At 55.1% G+C, this 26,400-nt stretch overlaps 2 protein-coding genes across 2 annotated transcripts; both read right to left on the bottom strand.

The window, feature by feature from the left end:
• Positions 1-692: 692 nt before the first annotated feature.
• Positions 693-4,479, bottom strand: HOXC9 (homeobox C9). Its single transcript, XM_077167998.1, has 2 exons — positions 3,319-4,479; positions 693-1,628 (listed from the first exon to the last, which is right to left on the bottom strand). Exons 1-2 carry the CDS (start codon positions 3,854-3,856, stop codon positions 1,384-1,386), a joined length of 783 nt encoding a protein of 260 aa, XP_077024113.1. The 5' UTR covers positions 3,857-4,479; the 3' UTR covers positions 693-1,383.
• Positions 4,480-14,702: 10,223 nt separating this feature from the next.
• Positions 14,703-18,874, bottom strand: HOXC10 (homeobox C10). Its single transcript, XM_077167997.1, has 2 exons — positions 18,124-18,874; positions 14,703-14,980 (listed from the first exon to the last, which is right to left on the bottom strand). Exons 1-2 carry the CDS (start codon positions 18,872-18,874, stop codon positions 14,703-14,705), a joined length of 1,029 nt encoding a protein of 342 aa, XP_077024112.1.
• Between the last annotated feature and the right edge of the window lie 7,526 nt (positions 18,875-26,400).

The raw sequence follows: 26,400 nt of genomic DNA, 5'->3' as shown, positions 1-26,400 counted from the left end.
AATTCTAACTGTACTGGTATTACCATTTTTCACCTCATTTTCTCCCTTCCTTCCTTCCCCACTTCTTTCCTTTCCTCCCCTCTTCCTTCCTTCCATCCTTCCTTTCTTCCCTTCTCTCCCTCTCTCTGTCTCTCTGCATTTCCCTTTCTTTTTCTCTCAACAGGGTCTCCCAGTGCCTGCCCTGCTCCCTGAGGCCTGCTTGGCCATTCTCCTCACCTCACCCCCCACCCCCCTGCAGCCTTCTTTCCCAGCCATCTCTCTAAGCACCGATGCAGCCAGGCAAGAATCCAGCCCAAGCCCTCACCCAGCACCCAACTTTCATCTTCACCTATCTTTTCCCTCCGATCTCATGTACTCATAAATTATTACAATTAATTACAGCCAAAAAAACCATTCTTGCCTTATCTTCCCCCTCCCCAGCCCACCCCCCCTCCAGGCTCCATCTATCCACCAGGAAGCTCACAGGCAGCCAGCCCGGGCAGGCACAAGCTGGGCCCGGGCCTCAGCAGCCTCCACCCCGCCCCTCAAGCCCCCCGCCCCTGCCTGGAGAGAAGGGGCAGGCACTTGCCCTTCTGAGATGGAGGAAGCCCCTTCTAAGGACTCCGGCCTCCCTCAGAGGATCTGAGCACTTGCCTTCTCTACGACAGCAGCCTGGGAGCCACAGGGAGGAGAAATAACGAGAACTGGATGCAGTTGGGTTTCTGTTTTTTTAAGTGACTTCGATATATTAACACAGAGCTGTTCTACCATAACAAACAGAAGCACATTACAGGATGGACGCTGGGGACAGACGCTGGGGTTGAGAGGAAACACTGCTATGTACATGCCCGAGGCGCCGGCCTGCTCTGCCGGACCCAGCCTACAGCTCGGTCCCGGGCCCTCACCCTTCAGCTCCTGGGCTGGAAATCACTATTGTGTATGTACGTGTGTGTGTCTTTTTTGTACAAAATCTGCACACAGAGCGCCCCAGGCCCAGGGAAGGAGGGCCTGAACCAAATACAATACAGGAAAAAAAAAAAAATAGAAATATAGCGATTCAAGTACTGGCTTCTCTGAAGAAAGGAGGGGAAAAATCACATTTGTGTGTGTCATTTATTTCAGTTGCGCCGAGGGAAGAGAACTTGGTTTCTCTTCCCACCTTCTCCTCGCTGGGTAGAACTAACTCTAAAACACCAATTTCTCAACACTGAACCCTCCCAAATCGCAAGAGTTTTCCTTTTCCCCTTCTTTTTTTTTTTTTTTCTCTCTTTTTAAGTTGATGGGCTTTTCTCTATCTTGCTCTTTCCTTTTCTTTTTCGTGCTCTCTCCCGCTTGGGTTAGGGTATTTTTGTGGGATTTTTGTTTTTCCCTTGGCTGTGCCGAGGCAGCAGGCCGGGGCAGGGTTTAGGATTGCTCTTTGTCGGTTTTCTCTTTATTCATCTTTTTCATCTTCATCCTCCGGTTCTGAAACCAGATTTTGACCTGCCGCTCGGTCAGGTTGAGAACCCGGGCCACCTCGTACCGACGGTCCCTGGTTAAATACATATTGAAGAGAAACTCCTTCTCCAGTTCCAGCGTCTGGTACTTTGTGTAGGGGCAGCGCTTCTTCCTCGTGGAGCGGGCGTGGATCCAGTTGGCCACGGGGTTGCCTGGAGGGCCAAACACAGGCAGGGGTCAGTGGAGCCCCTTTCCAGCCCAGGTCCCCTGCAACCCCACCCCCCAGGCTTAGCCAGGCTCCCCAAACCCAATAATTGAACCTGAATTTGGACACGTTTTGTTTTGCTTTAGGAATTTCCACCCCCCTTCCTCCTTTTGCATTCTCCCCCCCCCCCCATCTCCTCTCTTTTCAGTTTCCAGCACCTTAAATTATAGGAAATCAGAAGCTATCAAAGCTCCTAAAGTCTGGTCCTCAGCTTCAAGAGTAGTAATTTGAGAATATCCTCATAAAAAGTCCAAATTCCCAACCGTTTCATAGGACCATAAACGCTTCTCTCTCTTGTTTTTTATTTTTATAGCGAGGTCTCTCTCCTCCCCACCTCCCTCCTCCTCTGCCCCCTCCCATCTTCCCAGCCTAAGACCAAGTCCTGAAATTTCAGCAGTTCTGCTTCCTGACCCTGAAGAGTTCTTAAGCCCCTCACCACCCTCTCCAGCGCCCGTCTCCCGCTCTCGGAGTTCAACCCTGCTGAAGCGAATTCTCATGGTGATGCTAGGACAAGAAAAGCCTTTCTCCTCTCCCCCCAGAAAGCTGCTGGCCTTGGGGTCAGGCTCTCCTACATCTTAGGTCCCCTATTTGGCTTCCAGTGCCCCCTCTACCAGCCCTAGGACAGGCTCTGCAGGAGCCAAGCCTCCAATTTCAGGTTTATGGGAGTAGCTGAGGACATGGAGGGAAGCCTTCAGAGGAGAATAATTAGGCCCTGGCCCCTTATGGAGCTTAAGGAAAGGATTTCCTGCAGCCCCGTCCTGGGACTCCCCTAGACACTTCCTCACCCCCAAGGGACTGCACTCCCTCCCCTGCTGTTTCCTTCTTTTTCCTTTCTCTGGTTCTGCAGCTTCCACCTGCCCCCACCTACTCTAGCACTTCTTTGCAATGCTCCGAAGACTCCTGTTCTCCTGACTGAAGTGCGCCTGTGTGTGTTTGCAGAATTCTCTAATCTGGGGAGATGCCTCTCCCACTCCTCATCCATGGACCTCATTCTCAACCCTTTCCCCTTCAGACCCTCAAAAGAGGGTAGTCCAAGTTTCAGGAGACTCAGATCCTACTACTCTCCCCAACTCTGGAAGTCCTGATCCCTCCAAGTTCCCAAACTGCGAAATTCCCCCCGATCTCTCACCCCAGTGCTGCTGGGGGGAGAAGTCTATGGACTTTCTGTTTTATGAATCCCTAATGGGGTGAGGACCCAGGCTGGTTGGGAGGTAGGAGTGATATTTCTCCCTGGGGTATTTCCTTTCTGTGCCCACTCTCCTCCTCATCTCTCCCCCAGCCCACCTCAAACCATAAAATGAACCTTGCCCCCTGGCCCTGGCTGCATTTCTTCGAAAGTGGCGACTGAGCCAAAAAAAGCTTGCGGTGGGGGTGGGGGGTCCCTCATCAAAGCCAGCTCCAGGGAGAGGAGCCCCCCTCAGCCCTCTCCCAGCCTGGTTCTCTGGGCCCCCGTCTCAGACCTTCCTGTCCCTGAAAGCTCCCCAAGGTAATTCGCTTTTATTGAGTCCTCGCCCCCTCGCCCTCGCCCCTCTCCCGCGCTCCCTGCGGCCGCTCAGAGGGGCTGTAATCTGGCTCCCCCCGCCCGTCCTCCCCTCCCCTCCCGCGCCGGTTGTAAAGGAAAATTGCTCCCAACTTACTGGGGTCCAGGTCGGCCTTCTCCTCTTTGTGCTTGCTGCCGGCGAGGGCGTCCGCCTCGGGCGAGGGCAGTGTCTGCGGGGCGCGGTCGCGCAGCTCCCCGGGAGAGCCGTACATGTAGTCCGGGTAGCTGCGGCCGTCTCCTGGGCCGCAGTCAGCGCGGCGCCCGGGGTAGGCGTCCGGCTTGAGCGCGTAGTGCCGGCCCCCGGCCGGGAAGCTGGGGAAGGAGACGGCGCCGGACAGCGGCTCGAGCCAAGTCCGCATGTAGCGCGTGTCGGCGCCGAGGTGGGGCTGGGGGCCGTAGGGGTGGTAGACCACGGACGACTGCGAGGGCACGGGCGCCCACGACGTGCTGAACACTGCCGGCTTGGGCGCGAAGCTACAGGACGGAAAATCGCTACAGTCCGGCACCAAACCGCTGGGTCTGGCGGCGGCGGGGTGAGCCCCCGTGGCCGGAAACCTGGACGCTAGGAGGTCTTCATTGTCGTGAGAGATGAGCGAGTCCACGTAATAGTTACTGATGGGCCCCGTCGCCGACATCGTAACAGGGTTTTACATACATAAGATTATTGTATGAACTGTATATGTACTTTTTATCTGCTCACAGAACAATCAAGGCAGGTAATTATTTTTCCAGCCTTTTCCCCGCAGCTCATTGGTTCCCCGGCCCCCACGTGATCGTATTTACCCAAAAATACGGCGCGGATCAATGCGCAGGGGCTTTTTTTTCCTTGCTTTTTTTTTTCCCCCTTCTCCCACCCCCTTCTCTCTGCTGATCCCCGCGACCTGCGTTTTCCTGGGGGTCCGGAACGCTGGACTCAAGGCGCCGGCTACCCCCTTAGGACGGCTCGTGTCTCACCAGAGAACCCCCTTTGCCCATGTCCACCCATAATCAGAAGGCCTCCCCACCCCCCTCCCCAGGAGGATTTTTTTTTTTTTTTAATGGGGTGAAAATGCCTGTCCTCGAAGGCTGCGTCTCCGGACCCCCAGGGCTAAGCCGGGCGCAGGAGCCGCTCAGGGGCGGGGAGGCCGGCCGAGGTAGGTGGAGGAACTATTTCTTGACGTAATCCGTCTCTGTCTGCCCCGACGCTCCCGCAGTCTCTGCGCGAGCCGAGATCAGCGATTGTCAGTTCGGAACGTGGCTTTTAAAAATGCGTTTTTAAATAGTGTGTATGTATGTATTTCTTTCAGGAGCAGCAGCAGCGAGGGAGGGAGGGTGGGAGGGGACTGGAGAAGCTGGGATGGAGGGAGGGAAGGAGGGAAAGGGGAGCGTCCTTCTGCCACTGGCCAACTCAGCCCCCCAAATCTGGGGCAGGGAAAGCTTGGGGAAGGTGATCCGTGGGTGGGAGGGGTGGGACCTCGGGACCTCATATACCTTTATCATCAGCTTCAGAAGTCCTCTTTGCCTTGGCACAGATATCCAAGCTCTTTTATTTTTAATTTATTGTGTATATCTATTTTTCTTTCTTTGCCAGCCTGAAGAAGTGGAGGAGAGACCTACACAACTTAAGTGGGGCGTCCCCATCCCATCGTCCCGCTCACCCTCCTTTGCCCTCAACTCCATCGTTCGGACACCTCTCCCCCCACCCCACCCCCCAAAAAAGAAGTCATTCCCAGGCTCAGTCTGCAGAGAGCCAGGGTGAGAGCGGGCAAGGCAAGAGAGCGACCTCGGTCGTGGGCAAGTAGCTTGTTTTTACATCCTTCAATAAAATTTTTATGAGGATCATTTGATTGTTCATAAATGTGTCTTTCATTAAATAAAATTGTAGGCTGTTTTGGAACGGGAAAAAGGCAACCGAGGGACGGGAAAGAGGAATTTTTTTGGGGTCGGATGCAGAAATTCCGGAGGGGGCAGTATGATTTAGGGGAAGATTAGGCAACTTGGATTCCTCTCCCCAATAAGTTTGGTTGCTACCCTTCCTCTTGAATTTGGGGTTCGTTGCCCAGCTCTCTGCTTTCCATTAGGCTGCCCCAAGGTGACTTAGTAAAGGGGGGCTTTAGCCAGGCTGGAAATTCTCAGTATGGGTGCAGGAGATGGAGCAGGAGGTCAGGTAGGGGGAGAGGGGCAAGTAAGGAGATGTCCCCAGAGACCTGGTGCACGGGAGGTGGGGTGGGCAGAGTGAGTTTGAAGGAGGGGTGCAATTTCAGGGTCAGAGGGGAAGAAATGCAGACGGTGCAAGGGGAGATGGGCAAGAGCTGAGGCTGAGATGAAGGCTTTGAGGCAGCAGAGAAGGAGGCTCCCCAGACCCCAGACGGCCTGCTCTTCTTTCCTCTTCTGTCCCCAGGTGGGGACAAAACGCCAAGGGTGGGGGCGGGGGGGGATGATTTTCTCTCTTATTTCTGCGGACCTTCCTCCTTTGGAGTAGAGAAGGGCTGGAGTATGGTATCCAAAAGAGTGCATGGTGTGTGTAGGGGGGAGGACAGAGCTGTAGCCCACGGTATGGCTAGGCCCCCTCCCCAGTCTCTGCTCCTCCCCCTCACCAGTTCTTTCCTTTTCGGTCAAGCGGGGCTGGGATTTCGACGCACGGGGGGATGAGAGGCATGCCTGGCTGGGGAGAGGCGACCTCAGGCCTCAGCCTCATCGCCCTAGCTCCGACTGTCTTCCCCTCCCCCGGACTCCACCGAGCTGGGAAACCCAAATTACAGCAAGAAACAGAATATCTCTTTGGCCTTGATGGAGTCAGGCTAGCTGTCAATCAAAAAATCTCCCTCACTAGTTCAAGGAAAAGACAGGAGGTTCCCGTCCCCCTGCCGAGGCTTTCTCCAAATACCCGGCGCTGCCAGCACCTCCCCCAGCTCCGGGTGGCTGGGGACCCGGGCCGGCTCTTGGGCGGCTACTGGCAGCGATGTGCAGGGATATTTAGCCTTCAGCGGGGCCCGGGGCCAGACTGCGACCAAGAGAACGTCAAGGGACAGAGCCCGAGAGAGACCGAGCCTGAGACAGCCGGAGTCAGACCAACCAAAACACGGCCCGCAGAGAGGAGGGAATGAAGGAGGGACGGAAAGAAGGAAACGGGGGATTAGAAAAGAAAGAAAACGAGGGGAGTATTGAAGAGAAGGAAGGCAAGATGAAAAGAGACAGGAGAGCCGGGAAAGGAAGGCGTGCGTGCAGAGAGCGAGGCCGAGGAGAGGCGGCGATCCTCAGGCAAGACACAGGCAGGACCGGGCAGGGCGCGGGCTGGCGGAGCAGCCGTGGCATTGTGCACTCGGCTTGCCGGGCCTTTGCCGCGGGACCCGCTCCGCGCGCGGCGGCCACTTCTGTCCGGACACAAAGGAGGAAGAGGCCTCCTCTCCTGCCCCTCCCGGGCGACCTGCTCTGGTGGGCACACTAGGCCTCCGGAATACAGAACCCCGTCTTGACCGCCCAGGAGGCTCGGGCTGAACCACATTCTATTCTAGAAGCGAAGAAGATGGAGAAGGTTTGGTGCCCGGCTCCTCTTTTGCGTCTTCGCTAAGCGGTAGGACCGGTCTGTACCGAGCATCAGCTTTCCTAGAGGACACTCGCTCCTCAGGACTCTCTCCTATGGGCCTCCTATTTGGGGGAGCCCCTCAAATAGACATCGTGGCTGAAAACAGACACCGCTTTCTATCTCCTTTGGCCACCACCTTCTTTTCAATTCCCGAGCTGTCTCCGCACCCTGCCTGCCCACCCAGCAGAAGTAGCGGCAGCCGCAGCAGCAACAACAGCAGCAGCAGCGGGGCAGCTGGGATCATCCGGGCCACGCTCCCTGCTGCCCTCAAATCCCCCGTGAAACCGAGGGGAGATTGTCACCTTCGTTTTGGAGCGTGAACTCGGACCCTCCCCGCACAGGCACAGACACAGCTGTGGATCAGGAAGCAGGCCTCACCCACACCCCCTCCCTGCCAAATCCCCATCTCTCCTATTCCTTGTGGAGAAGGGAGGCACTGGGAGGGGGACTGGGAGGAGGCTGGGAGTCCTGGTACCCACCAGGCCAGGCTCCGTGGGTTTCACCACTGCACGTGGGTTTTAGCCCTCATTTTTCACATTTGGAGTTTGAGTGGTGGCTCTGAGAGCTGAAGCAGACCTTCCGGCTCCCCCAAATCCAGACTTGTGGGTGTGGGTGGGACACCCAGAAGGAGGGGATCATCTTCTCCAGTTCAGTTACTCTTTCTGAATTTCCTGCCAGATTCCATGAATCCCTTTCACCCCCACCACTCCCTTCAATTTTCCTCAGCACCGCTGGGGTAAATCCAAGGGACTAGAGGCTGCTGGGGTCCCTGTTGGGGAGGGGGGTGGGGACTGCAGCATTAGCTAGGAGCTCTGCATTCCCTCTGGTTCTTAGAGCTCTCCTCCCACCCCAAAAGATGTCTTATTTGGGCACAGGAGAGCCATCTAAGGGGGAGGGGCACCCTTACTCACCACTTCATATCTGGGCAGCCACGACCTCAACCAAGACAGGGCCAGCAGGGCAGCGGGAAGGACAAACAGAAAGACAGGCTAGAGTCGTCCCCTCCCCCTGTCCCGCGCCTCCCTTTTAGTGATTTAAATTCCCTCCGGTTCAATCCACACCGTCAAGTTCGGATTAAATTTAAAACAGGCTTCTCCTGGTGCCCCCAGCGGGCCATCCCCAGCCGCCCGCAGGCAGGGAGCCCTCTCCCCAGCTCCACGGCACCCGCCCCGCATGGGGGAGGCCGTGCTCCATTTGCTTTCATTTTCCTTCTCTCCCTGAAATGGGCTCATTTCACCTCCTCTCTGCTGCCATCTCCCCCTCCTCACACCCTCCCCGGTCCCCCTCTACTTTCCCCCTTTCTCTTTCCTGATCCCTCTTTGTTGGGAAAAAAACACCCACACACAACTCCTCTGAGCCTAAGGCCTGCTGCTGGAAGAAGAAACTGAGTTTTCCTGACATGCCGAGAAGAGACCCGCGCTCTACCCCCACCCCAGGTGGGTATCTGGGATCCCTACACACCAGGAGTCAGGGCCCCAAGCCCAGCAGCAGTAACCCCCCCAGGGCCTGTGAACCTGGCCCTCTCAAAGCCACGGCCTGCCGGGCCTGCATTCCCACCGGCACCCCCCCCCCGCCCTGTCGACCATCTCCAAACAGGGTTATTTCTGGCTCCCCAAACCTGGTCTAGTTTCCCAGTCTAGGGACTGGTTGGAAAAGGAGCGGCCCCAGAGCTAGGGGTGCTCTCTGCAGGGACCCTCCATGGCCCTGGGAGGGTTGTTACCTGATCTTTTGTGTGATGTGTGTGTCGCAAAGAAATTTGCAGTGACTTTGGAGCCCAGACTGAGGAAGTGGAGGTGGCGAAAGGAGAGACAATACAGCCAGAAGTACAATTAAGGGGCCAGAGCCGCACGTCTCTCCCCCCGCCCTCCCTGCCGGACCGGGAGCTGTCTGGCCTCAAACCTCAGGGCGGCCCGCGAACCTGGTGCTGGAAATTCAGCCCGTGGCAGAGGGAGCCAGAGGACCCCGCATCCAGAACGCAGGAGGAGGAAAGCTCCCTTTCAACTTGGGGGCGCGGCAACCAGCCCCTCTGAGTTGCAGAGAATCCAATGAATGAAAAGTGCACAACCCGGCGAATTTTCCTGATTTTTTCCCCAGCGTTTGGAAGGAGAGCCCAGGGTTTGGAACGTCTCAGACAGACAGACAAACCGCATCTCCCGAAGCAGACAGGCTCACAACATGAGTGTGAGCCTGAAATCAAATACAGTTGCAACATTTTCCGAGGCCTCACTGCCAGTCCCGGCGGGCGCCGATCTCCCTACCTTCTCTCCCCTCCATGGCCTCGGACCGACACCCAGAAGACTCGGTTCCTCGCGCTGGGTCCAGCCCCGCCTCGGGAAAGCTCCTTCGTTACCTGCTCCTCGGCTCCCCAGGGCCATAGATGCAGGGCAGCCGCCTCCCGCCGGGGGAGGGAAGCCCCGGTCACCGCCGCCGCCGCCGCCCGCCCTCCTTTCCTCCCTCCCTCCTGCTCGCCCTCCCTCCCTCACGCCCTCCCTCGCGCGCTGCGGCTCGCGGGGCCCTCCCGCGGGCAACCTGCTCTGGACCAAATCCAGGTATCTCCGAAAGAGAGAAAAAAGAAAGGACCGCTTACGTGGAAAAGAGAAAAGGAAAGAAAGACCCTTGGCTGCATTTGTTTTTCAAGACTCTAATCACTGGTCGGCCTCAGTCCGGTGGTCCTGGACACGGCTCTCCCGCCGCAGAGGTGTGCGGGGCCTGCTGCCTCGAGCACGCCGGCCGCCGCGCCCAGCGCACCGCGCGCTCCGCACTCCGGGCCGCCCCCCGCCCGCCCCCCGCCTCTGGCAGCCCAAACACCAAACAGACCTCAAGGTCCTTCCAACTGACTCAGCACCCGGTGGCCCGCCTCGCCGCCGGCCTCCGCCCGGGAGCTCTCTCCGCTCCGTCTGCGGCCAAAGTCCGCACACGATCCACCTTGTCGGTGCTCTCCGCCCGGCCCGGCCCGCCCTCCTACCCCAGCCGTCCGCCGGCCACCAGATCTCGTCCCCTGCACGGGACCCACACAAAGACCCCGCCCTGGCATTTCCACCCACAGCCCCCAGTCCTCGGTCGCCGCCGCCCTTCACCTGTTTCAGAGAGGGGCTGCATCTCTGAGCAGAGGCCAGGCCTTGGGCCGGGGCGGAAGGTGCGGGGGAGCGGAGGTCCCCCGGAGGCCACTGCAGACCGGCCGGGGCCGAGCCGGAGCCTCCGAAGCCGGCGAGATATCTCAGAAACCAAGGCTTTCCTTGGCGAGCTCTTGCCTTTTCCTCCTTCTCCCGGAGGTCTCAAACACACGCCGAGAGTTCAGCTCTATAAATCCTGCTCCTCTTTCCCATATCATAATTAAAAAAAACCAGTAGGGGAGGTTTTAACTTTTATTGCGATTTCTGGAGTTGGGCTGCGGAGCATATATTAAGTTTACGCTTATGCGCTCTCGGCGGGGAGGGTCCTTTAAGAAATAAAAATCCATCTTAATATCCGCAGACGAGAGAGATCATTTTTTCCCTCCTCTTCACGCTGTTCCTTCGGAAGACTCCCTTCCAGCGAAGCGAATAAATCGTCTTAGCCATGATCCACGGCCCCAGGGCCCCGGGGGTGGACTCTGGCCACCAGACTGGTCCTCACCTTGGCCCTAGGAGACCTTCCCCCACTCCCTGGGATTTGGGGAGAGGGGCCCACGGCCCCCGACCCTGTGGCCATCCTCCACCCCCATAAACCCACCGGCTCTGGAGCAGAAATGGGGGCAGAAGGACCCACAGCTTAGAAGTCGTTCATTGGTGAATTTCGGCCCATCAGGGACTCTGTCTCCAGACCAGGCACTCCGAAGCGCCCCGCCCCTGTCTGAGACTCCCTTCACCCCAACTGGCCCCGAGCCGCCAGCAGCCTGAACACCTAGAGGCTGCTGGTGGATCCCAACCCGGGGAGCCCCTTGCCTGTCTCTCACCAGCTGGTCTGACTCTCTGGAAGCCTCCCCATTCCCCCCAAAGCCACGGAGGGGGGTGAACACTTCCCTCCAAGGGGTGTGGAGATCCCCCCCCCCCAGAAAAGGATGGGGACAGGCAGATTCAGTTGGAGAGAAGACTTTATTCCCCTTTTCTCCTCCAACCTCCATGGAGTCAAAAGAGATCCCTTTGTATGAGAGAGAGAGAGAGAGAGAGAGGGAGAGAGAGAGAGAGAGAGAGAGAGAGAGAGAGGGAGGGAGAGAGAAGGGGTGCATTGGATTTGAGAGAGGCAGGAGGAGGCAGAGATATAAGAACAGAGACTCCCCCACACACAAGGTCACATATATTCCCCTAGCATACTACTGGAAGAATACAGAACTCGATAAATACATATTTGCACATATATTGTTGTAGGGATATGATTTGTTTCCCTGTTTGAAAGTTTATAATGTTCTACTAATGACAGTAATTCCAAAGAACTAGGAAACTGCCCTCATTCTTTGGGCTCTCTCTTTCCCAGTCTCTCTGAGAACATGGGTGTATCTCTCCACAGTCCCTGATCTCCCATTTTTCTCTGCAGTCAGTGACACCTCTTTCGAGGGCCTGCTCTCTAGCAACCAGGGCTGGAATTGAGGAACCAGAGGGATAAAGGAGGGGAGGGAATATTTGCAAAGTTTTTGCGTTTCTGAGACTTCCTTCACCCCCTTATCTTTCCTCCTCCGTGCCCCCCCTCCATCAGTCAATTGCCTTCCCAACATAGCGATGGTGGGCGATGGCAGCCTCCCTGCACCCAGACATTTCCACACAGCGCAAAGGCAGGCAGCCGCCTGACCACCATAGTCACACAGATACACAGACCACAGCCTATGGGCCACAGCCAGCCAGCCAGAGACCAGAGGCAGGTTCTCGTCCTGATGTTTCCCAGTAGGATGTGTGTTGTGGGTAGGTGGGTGGGTGGGGGGAGTGTGGGCAGTTCTACTTGGACTTGGTGTTCCTCTAACCTACCACCATCCCAAATATGTCCTTTCCTCCTGGAGATGAAGGGGAGGTGGCTGGGTTGTTGCTCAGAGCTCCCCAACTTTTGGGACCCCCAGGCACCCTACTTTTCTAAAGGGAAGCCCCAATCTACCAGAAGCAAATTCTTTCCTTAAACATGGCAGGTAAGAGAAGCTAACCCTTCCAGAGATTCCCTTCTCTTTCTGCGCTCCTCTCCATTTCCTAATGGTCCCGCCCCACCCTGCTGCCCACCTCAGCTGCCAGGCCACTTCTTACTCAAACACCTGGATTTCCTAGGAATTGGCTGGCCCTTCTTTGTATGTCTCTATCAGCTGGGCCCAGGAGACAATAGCTTCAGGGAGAGCTCCTTTCCCTCAGCCACAGGGATTGGGACAGGCTGAGGAGGGGACGGTATAAAGCGGGCTTCTCTAGATTGGTCCCACAGTCCAACTCAGCTTGCCCTCCTCTGTCTGTACCCACTTTGCCCTATCTGGGAGGCGGCTGAGGGGCAGTCCCACTGGGGAGGCAGGGAGTCTTCTGGGAAGGAAGGGTTGGGGCTCTCGACGAAAACCGACTGATGTAACTCAGGCAGTTTCTTGTTGCCGAGTTCAAAACTCAATCCCAACAACATGAAACTACCTAAGCCACAGATCAGCTGAGCAAGCAGGGCGGGAAATTCGGCTTGGCATTTATCCGGAGAAGGGAAGGGGGTTGGGGAAGGAAGAAATTCAGCCCCGTCCCCCTTTCCGCCCCCACAACCTCCCTAAGGACTAGAGAGGAGACTTTAGGTGGTTGGGTGGGTAGGGGGGTCTGACTGCCTCATCAGCTTCTCTTGTCTAAGCAAATCGCTAAGGGAAAATGTGGTGAAATGGGACCACTGGCCACCAACCCCCTGCCCCGCCCCCACCACCACTTGGCAGTGGAGATATTCCCTTGCCTCTGGCCGTGGCCCTGGGGGCAGCTGGAGTGTCCTTTAAGTCTGGAGCTGGGTTCTCCTGTCTTGTTCAGCTGTCTCTCCTGCCCTCTTCTCCTCATCCTTTCCCTCTCCCAGCTGGGCTCCTTCTTCTCTACGTGGCGGAAGCACTGTGCCTGTGCCCTGAAGCCACTTCCAATCAGGCCACTTGTCTGGCAAAGCCCTGTGGCCAGGGAGCATGGGGGCTGAGAGCCCAGACAAGCTTCGTGCCCAAACCAGTAAAATCAGCAAGAAAACCTAAGCTTAAACCCCCAACACTTTGTAGCCCACCTTTTCTGCCTGCTCCGTCAGATGACTCGACTCAGCAGCACCTAGCCTCCTATTTCCACCTCCAGGCGACCCTAATCACCGGCAAGGAGAAAGACACCAAAAACCACCAATTTACCCCTTCAACAGCCAAACCCCACGGCCACAGGCCGGGGACGGGAAGAAAGGGAGCTCACAGCCGCTACAGTCCGCTGCGAGCAGCCTCAAGGCAAGACCCGGGCTCTCAGCAAGCCCGGATGTCCGCAACATTCTCCTGCCTGATCTGCCCGCCGCGCGCCGGGCACCTGGGGACGCCGCTAGTCCCCACTCCGCCGCCAAGAGAAGAACAAGAAACCGCTTCTCTTACCTTGTCGCCTCCTCCTCCTGCCGCTGCCCGCGCTTCTGCTGCTGCTGTCGAGGAGCGGGGGAGGGGGAGGCTGAGCTCCTCGTCCCCCTCCGGCGGTTAAGTTTATTCCTCTCCTTGGATGGGGGGGGGGGGCTCTTGGGGTGCCCCCAGCAGTGGTGGGGTGCGCCGGCCCAGCACCCCAGGCAATCAGATCCGTCTGCTCCTCAAGATTGCAGTTTGCTCTCTGCCTCTTTCCCTCCTCCAGTCACCTTTAAATGCATCTTTTACTGCAGCACCACATTATATTTGCAGATCATAAAATCCACCTCTCGCGCGCACCAAGACCGTCCTGACATTACTGTTTTATGACCTTGACTTATTGTGGTCACCTGGATAATATTTAAATCAACGTTATGGTCTCTCACTTACATTAAACCAGCCAAGAGACGTTCTAGAAAGGCTCTAGGAGATGAGTCAAACACAAAACACACATCCACACTCACAGTCAGCTTCTTTGGGAGGGGGGGTGTTGCTAGAAAACACTAAAAAAAAAAAAAAAAAAAGAAACCCATCCATTTGAGGATTATGATTCTGGAAATTTATTAAGATTTTTTGTTTCTCCATTAGGGAAGCTACATGCAAAGGATACAACATACAGAATATCTTTAAATAACACAACTCCCAGGCAGGGACAGGGTGATTTTTTTTTTGGGGGGGGTGGCATTCTGTCTTTGCTTCACTATGTTCTTTTTTGTATTTTTAATATTTTTTTGTTCTTTTGGATGGAATTTCTGAGATGTCAGTGGAGGGGGGATGTGGGGGTTCTGGGAGGGGTGAGAGAAAAGCAGAAAACAGTACAAATAAGAGACTTCAAGCAGATTTTCAGAGCAACTGGGAGCTAAAGACATGGAGAGGGGTTCCGTGGAGGCGCTGGGCGCTACGACAAACACACAAACACTAGCTGAACTTTCTGAAACGTCTATTATTCTAAGGAGGAAATGCAGCAAGGAAGGAGTGACTGACTGTGCTCTGCGGGATTCCAGACCCTCTCTGGCTGATTTTTCCCCCCTCTTTTCCCCCTACAATCGGGTGGATTCGACCTTAACTTTGCATGAAGAAAGGATGCTGTGTGTGAGTGCAGGGTGAGTGAGGGGTTGACACACACACCAGCCACACTCCCACCCCGTCTATGCGGGCACACACCACACCCCACACCCCGGCACCCCGTTTCTCCTGATTGAGACGGCAGCGTCTTCGCAGCACGAACCATAGGTCCTTTGGAAGGAGAGTCTGAGGTCTTTGCCCTTTTTGCAGGCGCGTTGCATTTATACTCAGGGAGGAAAAAAAATATATACCACCAGGCACAAAGGGAGGAGGGGCGGGGAAAGGAAGGAGGAGAGGGAAGGGGGAGGGGAGGGCGCGCTCAGGTGAAATTAAAATTGGAGGTCAGTTCCCGGATCCGATTCTCTCGGTTCATTTTCTTGAGTTTCATTCTGCGATTTTGAAACCAGATTTTGACTTGTCTGTCTGTAAGGTTAATGGTCTTGCTAATCTCCAGGCGGCGCTCTCGCGTCAAATACATATTGAACAGAAATTCTTTCTCCAATTCCAGCGTCTGGTGTTTAGTATAGGGGCACCTCTTCTTCCTTCCGCTCTTTGCTGTCAGCCAATTTCCTGTGGTGTTTTCTGTCTTTATCTCCTCTGTTAAAAATAACATTATTTACATAAGTATCCCTTGAAGACGCAAACCCTCGCAGCGCGCTGCAGCGTTTGCCAGCCTGCTGTGGGGGCGGCCGTGGGAGCTCAGGGGAGCTGCTCTCTCCACACCGGCGTCGCCGGTGGGATCCTCTGGGGTTCAAGGTTCTTAGAATTTCTTTGGGGTCTAGACTTAAAGGGGAGAAAGAAAGAAGGTTCTTGCTTCCAAACATTTATTACATTTTAATTACCCATGTCCATTTTGACCTAGCAGATTTGAGTTTTTTTCTCTCCCCCAGATCACTGACCGTGGTGGATGCCTGAAAGCTCACCAGGCCCTCCCTCCACTCTGCTCCATTCCAACTCTGGAAAAATCCAACCAGAAGGAAAAGAGTTTTCCAGGCCCCAGACAGGAGTGCAGAGTCCATTCCACTGCCCTGAACAATTCCCAGAGAGCTTTGACCTCTTTAAACTCTGTGGAGGGACTTTGTTCCAGTCTCTGTGGCCAGAGGCCACTGCAAAATGTCCCTTCGCTAGGCCCCCAGCCCTTGCTCCCACCTGAGGTGCCACAGGCCGACTTTGTTCCACTTGATCTCTCCCTTGCCAGCTCCTCCTCTGCTGGCCATTTCCTTCAGCTGTGTGCAGCTGGGGAAGGGGAGCTTGTGTGGGGCAGCAGAGGTCAGGGGCAACAGCTCTGGGGCACACCGAGGGGCCCTCAAACAACTTCCTTAGCCCTAGGAGCTAAGGTCAAGGGGGAGAGATATCCTGAGGCAATGCAGCTTCCTGGAAATCTCCTGCCCAATCTATGTATATGCAGATGTGTATATTACATGTACATGTGCATACCTCTACAGATGTACACACACCTGCACACATAGATGAGTACACATGCATCTATATAAGGAAATACTGTAGGTATAGTGTGTATTTCCCATTATCTTACTGACAGCTTCTCTCCTTCAGGCAAACAGTCCTGCTGAAATGGACCAGCCCTGCTCCTCAAGCAGCAAAGGGGACTTTGGGCATCTTTTCTAGAGAAAAACCTTGAATCTGGAGACTCAAGAGTGGTACCCTAAAAGGGCTCTGCTGATGGCTCTGTGCTCTGATCGCCTCCTTATTCCAAATGAAGTTGTCTGCTTCTTAGATCTTATTTTCAGGGCCCTAAGAGGACCAGGAAGCACCAGAAAAATGCAAATTTGGGAGGTTCCTGTCTAAAAAATCTGAGTTTCTTTAATTCTTCTCTTACCTCTGCACCTGCAGTCTCCTGTCAAATTGTTTAAAGGCTCTGCATATCTAATTCTGTCCTGTTTATTTTCCTTTTAGGGTTTTTGGGTTATGTGGGGAACACAGCAATTACAAATGGGGAAGGTTTGGCCAAGCCCTCTTGCTTCTGACCTGGTGGAGACACCAAAATGGGGGACAAGCAGGGCACAGGCAAAGTGCAGGCTGAGGCTGGCCTAGATGGGAGAGAGGGACTTAGGCTGTTGGGCAGAGGGCAGGAAAGAAAGGGGCACCTACCAGAATAGGGGCAGTCTGAATTAAGAAGTGGGCATCTTAACCTTGACTTTGCATTTGGTAAAGCTAAAACATAGAATTTCCTGCCCAAAATCTGCACCCTACCCACATGCAGGGTTTGGAGAGCGGGTGTAAAATTAAAGCTTCACAACGAATACATGTTACAATGAAGGCTTCGTGGATGTGGGTACCTCCACTCTCCTCCTCACCTTCACGCACACACCCCTTGCTCATTCCCTTACCAGGGTCTTTACTGCCAAGGCCACCTCTGCAGAGCAGACTCCAAAGGCTGAGGCTCTAGCCCCTTGCCCACCAAAAGAGTGTGCCTGTGTGAACGGGCATGCGTGAGTGTACGCGAAGCGTGTGAGAGGGGTGTGTGTGAGTGTGACACAGGTCGCCGCCAGGCATGCGTGTGTGCCGCATCCATATACAAAGCACCACAAGATCCAGGCCGCCCTCAGCCTGCTTTGCTCGCAATATCTCATCTGCCTCTACTCCCCAATGAGCCACTCTCATTTGCAGCCCCCAATAGCCAGTATTGGGGAAGCAAGTTTATTCCTCCCCACTGGGCCTTTTCCAATCCTCTTTGCACCAACTTTTCAGGAAAAGTCGTTGCCTTCTGCCTTACCCTCCGGCTCCCCTTTCCGCCACATTTTTTCTCCAGGTGTCAGAGAAAGATCCTAGAGGCCCCCAGTCTCTGCAGTAGAAATGAATCTTGAATCCTGAGCTTGAACTCTGACTACGTTTTCTCTCTCCAATCAAAATCACAGTGAAATCTAGCCAATATCACATTCTTTTTTCCAGAGAAAACCGCTTGCCACGCACATGGAAATTTCCCAACCACTCATTTGTAAGCTGCTTTTGGAAACCAAAGGAAAAAAAATTAACCAGAAAAGAGGAAAAGAAAAAAAATTAAAGGACGAGACAGAATAAAAGAAAACAACAAAAAACCAAACTTGGAACATTCCAAATGCCCTGCTCCAACGCCACCAGGGAGTTTGGGGGCAGGAGGGACGTGGCAGAGGGCCCTTCACCTCCACCTCTTCCGGCCCCAGCCCTGCTGCCCGAGGCCGGGCGGAACCAAAAACCGCAGGAGCCCAAACCGCACGCACATATCAGACCCACAAACAACAAATCGTGTTTCGCAGGAAACAATTTTCAACTGGGAAAACGCAGTAAAGCGAAATCCCTCTTCCCCCAAGCCTTCTCTAGCCCCTCGGCCCAAGAACGCCATTTTAAGCTTTTTGCAAGCCTCTGACCTGAGCCGGGAAATCAGCACCCCAGGACACCAGCCTAGAGCAAGCAAACCAAGGGCAGCACGCGTCTGGGAGCGGACACCCGCCCTGGATAGCCCTCGGCGCCCGCAGGCCGCCCGCCGTGCGCACCACCCCCGCCCCAGCGCTCACGATCGCGGCCCGCCAGGCTCTTCCACGTCGCCGCTTACCTTCCCTAGCCACATAATACACCACCAGCCCGGCGCTCACCAGACACGAGTCTCAAGCTGGGGTCGCATTCCCTAGACAGTCCGGGAACTCTTCGGCCCAATCCCTCCCCCCTCTCCGCCCCTCGCCCCAGCCCGGAAGACCAAGTGCCCAAGGGTCCCAAGCCCGGCCCCGCGGCCCAGGCGGCCTTACCTTTCGCTTCGGTATCCGAGGTGTCCGGGCTGGAGTCGGCAGTCTTGGCCCGCTCCTTCTCGCTCTCCGAGGGGCTGCCTTTGGGCCCCCCCAGGGTGTGCTCGGTCTTGATCTCATTGGGACTAGGGGTCTGGCTGTCGGACTTGGGGGTCTCAGGGAAACTCACTTTGCCCCCGAGCTGGGGCGACTCCAGATGTTCGCCGCGCGGGTTGAGATTGGCCCGCTGCTCGAAAGGGGCTTCGAAGTCGCTGGCCCCGGCACAGTGGGGCGGCTTGTCCAGCGCGGAGTAGCTCGGGCTGGCGCGGTAGTAGCTGGGCACGGGCACCTCGTGCTCCCCGAGGCAGGACTCCGGCAGGGGGTGGGAGTAGAGAGCTGCCTCGGGGCCACTTTTCGCCCGCTTCTCTGCGCTGTACATGCAACAGACATTCTCCTCCTTGACACTAGGTGGGTAGGAGCAGGAGGACAGCGGCCTGCCAACAGGTTGTTCCAGGCGGTAGGCGGCTTTGGGATCGCCCCAGGAGTCCAGCTGCGAGAGGTAGGACGGGTAGGTGTTGAGGGCGAGGTTAGGGCTGCCGCCCTCGTCCCTCTTGGAGAGCGAGGGCGCGAGCCCGCAGCCCCTCATCACCCCGCAGTTGAAGTCATTCCCAGATTGCATATACATGCCTGCGCTCCGGCTATAGCGCTCTCCTCCGCCGGGCACAGCCAAGGGCTCCGCGTACGAGTTCGGAGTTACATTGCGAGGGCATGTCATTTTCAGAGAGAGGGGTTTTTAAGGAGCAACACTACAGCGGAGGAGCTGACATCTTTTTTTTTCCCCATCCGGGAGGGGGGGGCGGTTGGAGGGACTGGAGGGAAAAGAAGGGGGGGGGAAATAGCAGCTCCATAATTATCCGCGCATTCGGTCCTCACCATGTGACGGCTAGACCAATGGGATTTGAAAATGGCCTTGATGATTCAGACGGCCGTGACGTCAGCGGGGTCAAGTTGTCGGCAGGCGGAGCGCGCAGCGTGGAGTAACAGCGCCACCTAGCAGCCACCTCGGGGTAGGGGTGCTGGAGTCCTTCCCGGCGAACAAAGGAAGAGCCCCCGGGGCGGCAAGGGCGGGAGGGGGGTGGAGGAAGCCGGGGAGTGTGTGTGGGGGGGCGGTTTCTGGGGAAAATGGGGTTTGTTTATCAGGGAACGAGTCTGTAACTCCTGGGGAGAGGGGGGCGCAGAGGGGGGAAAATGCGGGAGAGAGGGAGAGAGCTAGACAACTCAACTCGGGGCTCAAAACAGTCAAATTCAAATTAAAAGGTCAAGACACGATTCAGGTACTTCTTTCCCTCTCCTCTCCTTTCCTTTCCTCTCCTTGCACCCTCCTCCCCGCTTCTTCCCCGGGGGGTGGGAGTGGGGTGAGGGATTGAGGGGTGCTTCTGCGGGTAAAGAAAGGGAGAAAAGTTAAGGAATCCCAGACAGGACTAAAGTTTCTGTCCCCTGCCTTCTCGTCCCCCGGGCTTGGCCTTTGGGTCTGTGTGCTGCACAGGCCGCCTGTCTCTGCGGTCGGTGGAGTTGCAAGTTTCCTATAGTGGTTGGCGGGAAAACTCCAGTGTCAGGGGTGGACCCCTTAGGGGGTCACGGTCACTTCAGGGTTGGTCAGGAAAGGAGGTTCCCAGTGGATTTAGGGGCCGGTACAAGGAAGCCAGCAACCAGAGGCGTCAGTTCCTGGCCCACGGGAGCCGTGGCCTGGGCCTGGCTGGGTGGGCGGCTCTTGGATCACCATCTGAGGGGTAGGAAGGCTTTGGCCTTGGGGCGGGTTCAGCTGCTTTGCCCCAGGCCCTGGCAGCCCTCTCTCTCCGCTTGAACTTGCCCTGGCTAAAATGGGGAATATTCTTGGAGAGAAAGTGGGAATCTGCGGGACCTCGGCTGGTTAGGGAGAGCCACGTATCACACTGGGAATCAAGACAAGACACGGACAAAATCCGAATCAAAGAAGTGTCCTTCACAGAGCAAATGGGCCGGGAGTATTTTTGAAAGGAAAAGAGTGGTCACTCTATTTCTGCTGTTTTGGTTATTGTTTAGTAATGGAAAGCGAAAAATAAGGGGAAATGTGTGCTCCAGATAGTTTTTCCCGTTTCTCTTTCGCCTTTCTCCCAAAGTGAGCTAAACTCTCCACCCCTTCCTCAGGAAACGGAATCTGGAGAATAAGTTGTCGTTCCGGTAGCTCCGCATTTTTTCCTGGACCGAGCCTACGATTTGGACTTTCGGAAGGGCTGGAGCCTGGCAGGGAAAAGACCGAAGCTCTGGGCGCCCTGGCTGGAGGAGTGAGGAAGCTGGACCGCAACTTAAGCCCTAGCCGGAGGCTGCTAGAAGGGGGCGGCGGGAGGAATTCCGCCGAATTCCCCCATTCGGAGGACGAGAGAAGGCTGGAGGGCTCCCTGAACCCCAGGAAAACTGCAAGGAAATGCTGAACGTGTGACTTGCTTATAGGATCGGCCTGGGGAGACTTGAAATGGTTTTGTGTTTTCATTTGCAGGGGTCGCCGTGGGCTCCGTACAGGGTGTTGGCCCGGGCAAGGTTAGGCCGTTTAGGCCCCAGACGCGACTTGGGACAGCCCCAGCAGCAGCCGAGCCAGGGAGCCATTTGTCCCACCGCCGTCCCTGCGGGAAGCGGCTGAGACTTTATGGCCACTCTGTTTGTATTATCTGCATAAGTCTTTCCCGACCAGTTTGATCGAAACCCTTCGCTTTTACGAGGACCCAACGAAAAATCCCCATCATATTTATCAGCCGGGGATAAAAATTTAGTATGGGAACTGATATTTCCTCATTTATGGAGCGATGAAATTAAAGACCAAAGCAATTGAGAATTATATGGCTTTGGGGGGTTCCCCCCCCCCACCTTTTCATGTCTCCTTTATTTTCCTGCTTGGTGTGCCTGTCCCTGGAGTTTGGCCAACCAGTCCCCTGCCCTTGCTCCTCATTTCGGGGCCTGGTGGGTCCTTTCCCCCTTGTCTAGGTGCCACTCGGCCACCTCAACTGCTCCTGGCTTTTCTCTCCTTGTTAGTAGCTGGGCTGCCGGAGCCCCTACCGAGGTCAGGCTAGGACTGCGCTGGAGCAGTGGGAGTTCGGGAAAAGCCGCTTGGGAGACGGAGTCCGAGTCCAGCCTGGGAGAGGGTGGGGGAGGCGGCAGAAGCGGATGAAGGAGACAAACTCCAGATTACGCCTGGAAAACAATCAGCCAGGAGGCTTAACCTCAGGAACCAGCCGGAGAGGACGGGAGTAATTCGGCCTTGGGGCCTATCTCCCCTCCTAGCCAGACCCCCGCTCCAAGCCCACCCCTCACTTCAGCGATGAGAAGGGATGGAGTGTCTTCAGAATCCTTACCATTACTGATGGAAATAATCCCGGGGGGAGAAGGAACCTCCCGCCTGTACTTCCACCTCCTCACAAGAACGAATAGTGTTTAAAGTTGAAATAATTAGAAGTATGATAAACACGGCCCATTAATGAAAAAAGAAATCAAATTCATCAGCCTAAGTGGGACCCCCGGTGGGACAAATGTTTGCCTCTAATTACGCAGGATAAGCGTAAACCCGGCGCTGTTAAACAAGAGCCAGAGCGGCCACAGACTTAAATAACTTGTTGGGTTTTCGCAGCTTTGGATTCTGCCCCAGTGAAGGTAAAAAGAAAGAAGTGAGGGTGAGGACCGGCGGGCTAGGGAAGCATCTGTGCTGGTCTTGGAAAAGCCAGCCGGGTCTGGGTCCCAGCCCTGCCCCCTTGGGCTCAGTCTTTCTCGAGGCCACGAGCAAAAGGCCGTTTCCGTCCTATTGTCTGGACCTGGCGTTCAAAGGCACGCGGGTAGCCCTGGCCACCCCGCCTGCCACAGCTGCCAGGCACCCAGAGGCCCTGACCCACATGGCGATTCCCTCCCTCCTGCAGCCCCTGGGGGCCTGGATGGCGTCCAGAGGAAATCTCTGGGTTGCTAGGATCGCCCCCTTACAGATCCTGTTAAGCTATTTCCCCAACTTTCCACGGGTGCGGAGAGAACTGCGCCTTCGCCTGGGTCCCCCTTCTTGCGTCAACTTGGGAATGTGAAAATCCAGGGGCTACTGGGTCACAGAGGGGCTCCGACTACACCTATAGTCTTGACAAATCTCACCTACCCCAAGAGCCCTTGCCCATTGTGCCGTTCCTCCCGCGATCTAGACCCTGGAGGCACAGAAAGGAGGAGGTTGGGCCTCCTGCTGCCTGCGGGGCTGTGAGCCAGGGAGGAGAGCGGGCTCAGCTCTCAAGGTGCGGGAGCTCCTTGCATGTTCCAGGAGGATCCAGTGGGTTTGCAGAGGGCACGCAGAGGGTCGGGGTGCTAGGGGTCCCCATGTGAAAGCAGAAGAAGGAAGATGTGCTGAACGAACAGAAAGGAAGCTCGGTGGTTTTTTGGGCTCAAGGAGCCCCCAGAAGCACCCTGATTTCTCCATCGAAAATTAACGCAGCTTCCCCATGAGGTTAAGGAAGTCATCTGGGTTAATTCCAAAGACGAAGTGACACTCTTCCTTTTGGGGTAAAAGAATAAAATAAAATAATAAAGTGGGTATCGAAATCTCTTCAAGTGAAATGGAAAACAAAATCAAACCAGTGGTGGAAATTGCAGCATTCTCCCCCTCTCGTTTTGGAGGCCCAGAGAAATCACAATCGTCCCAAAACTTGGAAAGATTTGCTTCTTTTCTTCATGAGCACCAGCCTCTGCCGTAGCTGAGTTGGGAGCAGGGAAAAATATCAGGTGAAAAGCGGTTTGCTTGGTGGCTCGTGGCGGGGGTGGGGTGCGGTGGGGGAGAGACGTTTAAACAGGTAGAAGAGGGAGCCGGAGGCGATGGACACTTGGAGTGCCTACTTGGTCTCCCGGAGATCTCGAAGCCATCCCGGCAGCAGGGCCAGTGGGGTCTGTTATCACATCTGGACGTTGTACACACTTGCTCCCAGATGCTCTCAAGTTGTACATCTATACATGTGTTTAATTTACACTTAATTGTGTGTTCACAGCCAGAAATATTCACTTTTATCCAAAGCGCTCCTGGCGATCCCAACATCCCGAGGTCCGGCGTGCGCACGCCAGACTGACTGCTTCCCAGCTCAGCCTAAGCCGGCCAGTTATTTAACTTTTGCCTCCGGAATCGAAACCAGACAGCAAACACTTCGGAGAGAAGCTTTGGGAGGAGGAGATGGATAAGAGGATATTTCGGGGGAGGGAGGCCTCTGCTCCCCAGTTTTTAATGGTTTGCTTCCGTGTTGCCCCAGAAGGTCGGGTTTCCAGCCGAAGTGGGGGCTGCAGTTGGATCGGCTTGCTCCTCAAGAAAAGCCTGCTCCTCCTTCACCGGCTAATTTCTTTTGAAGGATCCAGAGACCTAGCCAGGAGGCTCAGTGCAGCACTGCTCTGTTTTCCATCTCCTTCCTTCCTTCCCTTCTTCCTCATCCTTTTTCTTTATTTGCTTCTTTCTCTTTCCATTTTTCTTCCCTTCTTCCTTTTTTTTTTTTTTGAAATTCTTTCTTTCTTCTTTTTTCCTGTTCTATTTTCTTTCTTTCTTAATTTGTTGTTTTCCTTATTGCCCCGTTCCCTCTTTTACTTCTTCTTTTCTTTATTACACATTTTGTTTGTTTGTTTGTTTGATTATTTCTTTTCTGCCCATTTCCCGCCCCCCCCCCTTCTTCTTGACTTTCTCTCCTGGTCTTTCTTATTTTTTGTCTGTTGTGTTGGACTCAGCGAAGGGGGAAATACCAGGCTCAGTCGCATCGCTTCTCAGTTCAGTCGCTAAGGCTTGGGGTTGACTTTCCTCCGCCTTCAGTCTTAGCTTGGCTCCTCACCACGCCGCCCCCAGCAGTCAGGCCTCAGCAGTCATTATTAGAAGGAAGCAGAAGTGGGCTTTGGGGCACGTCGCCACTGACATGGATGGCTTCCTGAAGTTCCTGGTTCCAGGGGTGAGGTATCTTCACTTCTTTTATCCCAAAGGATTCTTGTCCGACAGGCCTGCCTTCGGAGAAGTCACCGCATCTGCGTCCGGACTTCCAAAGCCAAACACTAAAATGGCCCCGATTTGAACCCGAATGGTGCCCCCCAGGCTGGAGTTAGGGGGAATGAGGGAGTGGAGTTCTGTTGGTCCCAGGTTTTGGGTAGGCCCAAGGGGTCACCGTGAGCTTGGCAGCCCGAGGTTATATTACCACACGGGCAGCTTTGTTCTCCTGGCTCCTGGACTGCAGCCTGCTGGCCCTCTGTCTCCTTCAGTCCTGCGACCAGAGTTTCTTAGCGTTTTGGATTCTGCCTTTCTTCAAACCCATTGTTGAGTTTGTAGGCAGTGGGGATGCAGGGCTGTGTGTGCACAGACCTCCCAAACTGGCGGTCTGGGTCAAGGTTATGGGTCTCCACTTTGTGCAGTGGATTGGGGTGTGTGTGCAGGGCTGTGTGTGTGTGCGTGTGTGTGCGTGTGAGTGTATGTGTGTGGGAGAGAGAAAGCATGGAGCCTGGACAAGGACAAGCAGTGTGATGGTGAAAGTCTGGTCATGTTAATATAGGTTCCTGCTCATTCTTAGGCAACCCCAGAAGATTATATATATTTATTTGTCCAAATTTGGGGGGCCTAAGGATGCATCTCAAGAGCAATGTCCACAGGAATCTCCTGAGCTGGCAGCCCCAAAAAACTGATTCCAAAGTGGACCTCAGGAAGGATGGATCCCAATCTTCAAACCTTATTTGCCTTAGGCAGAAAGAGGTAGCCCCAGACCCCCTCCCGGGACCCTGAGCCTCTCTTTTCCCTCCTTCCCCAAGATCCTGAGATTTCGTTCCATGGCAGGACCAAACTTTAAGTTCTTTTTTTAAAAAGGAGGAGGGGAATCTTGTAAAACTTTTATGCCAAACAAAGTTATAAAAACTTCCCAGGCGTTGCCTTTTCCAAAGGTTTATATGAATAATAAAGAGCGCAGTCGCGTGTACACGGTTCTGGCAGGCTCTGAGCAGGGAGGATGCAATGGAATTATTCAGCCCTGGGGCAGCAGGAAACCCCGGGGCTGCCCTCTTTGGGGCATATTGGCCCAGAAAGGGATTGTCCTATGGATTCCGGAGAGGGGCGGAGAGAGGAAAGGGGAGGTGCCCTTGACTCCCTTGAAGTTCAAAGTTCTTCTTTGCCTTGGTGAGAAAAACCTCTCTGCCCTCAGTCCACTCGAGAAATTAGCCCAAGGTAGTTCCTTCCCCTCTGGCTTGAGAACTGGACCTAGGTATCCCCGAATCGGCTTACCTTGCAGAAGCTTGGACTGCACCTTCCTGGCTTCCCACAAAGCAGGGTCCCCCCAACCCATTCTATAGGACTCCCAAGACCTATGGGCTTCCTCCCGGAGAGGTTCAGTGGGGGCTGTGGGCCTCCTTCCAAGAGGCCTTTGCACTGCCTCCCCCAGTTGTCTAGGGATTCGAGAGACAAAGAAACCCCCAATGTAAGGCTTTCCCCAAGTGATATATCCTTCCAGGTGCCCTAGGTTCCCCCTGCACCCCCAAAGCCCATAGAAGGAGGGGAGGGGCCCAGGGCGCTCTCTCTCAGCCCACACCACTTAATACCCTTGTAAACTCCCACGTGCGCTATAAACTTGGATTTTTACAACCGACATTCCTCCTTAGCTCCGGGAAACTTTGAACTCGGCCTCGGGTTTATTTACTGGGTTGGGAGGGGGAGCGGTTGGAGAGGTTGGGGAGCTGAGAAAGGGCTGGAGGAGAAGGAAAATGAGGGGCAAGTTGGGGGCGGGGGCTGGGGTGTGCTGGTGGAGCCAAGACCATCCACTGCAGATTTGTTTACTATTTAGGGCGGAAGCGTTTTCTAACACACTGGGTCGTTAAGGGCGAAATGAAACTGGGTTTAGAGGCACGGGGGGTGGTGGGGGGGCACTTTATGGCGGCGTCTAGACGAGGTTCTTTTGTTCCCAGGCAGCTCCAGGGCTGGAGGGGATTACTCAGAGAGGCTGAGCCCAAGGCTACGGGGGTTGGACATCCTAGGGGCCAGAAGGTGGGTTTGTTTGGGGGACAGAGACCCCTTTTTTCTCCTTTTCAGAGGGTCGCTAAGGACTGACAGGTTGCTGGGCCTGGGTCACAGAAGCCTCTGCTTTTGCTTCCAGATGACCCCCTGCCATCCCCATTCTGGGGATGCACACTGCAAGGAAAGTGGTAACTGTGGGTTTTGAACATTTTTCTCCAAAATCAGGAGTCAGTTGGAGATTCATATTTTGCGTTATAAACAGGTCCATTCTACAGAATTTTCTCCATCCTATT

The sequence above is a fragment of the Tamandua tetradactyla genome, chromosome 7 (genome assembly GCF_023851605.1).
Source record: "Tamandua tetradactyla isolate mTamTet1 chromosome 7, mTamTet1.pri, whole genome shotgun sequence".
Lineage (NCBI taxonomy): Eukaryota > Metazoa > Chordata > Mammalia > Pilosa > Myrmecophagidae > Tamandua > Tamandua tetradactyla.
The sequence above is the reverse complement of the archived record's forward strand: the minus strand, read 5'-3'. Positions and strand labels throughout refer to the sequence as shown.

What these genes read in the sequence shown, in the direction of transcription:
- HOXC9 (XM_077167998.1), bottom strand. Translation starts at nt 3,856, where the DNA reads ATGTCGGCGACGGGGCCCATCAGTAACTATTACGTGGACTCGCTCATC. An exon ending in GAAGGCCGACCTGGACCCCA is followed by an intron (nt 1,629 to 3,318) that starts GTAAGTTGGGAG and finishes TTGGCCCTCCAG; the next exon opens with GCAACCCCGTGGCCAACTGG.
- HOXC10 (XM_077167997.1), bottom strand. Translation starts at nt 18,874, where the DNA reads ATGACATGCCCTCGCAATGTAACTCCGAACTCGTACGCGGAGCCCTTG. An exon ending in CTCGGATACCGAAGCGAAAG is followed by an intron (nt 14,981 to 18,123) that starts GTAAGGCCGCCT and finishes TATTTTTAACAG; the next exon opens with AGGAGATAAAGACAGAAAAC.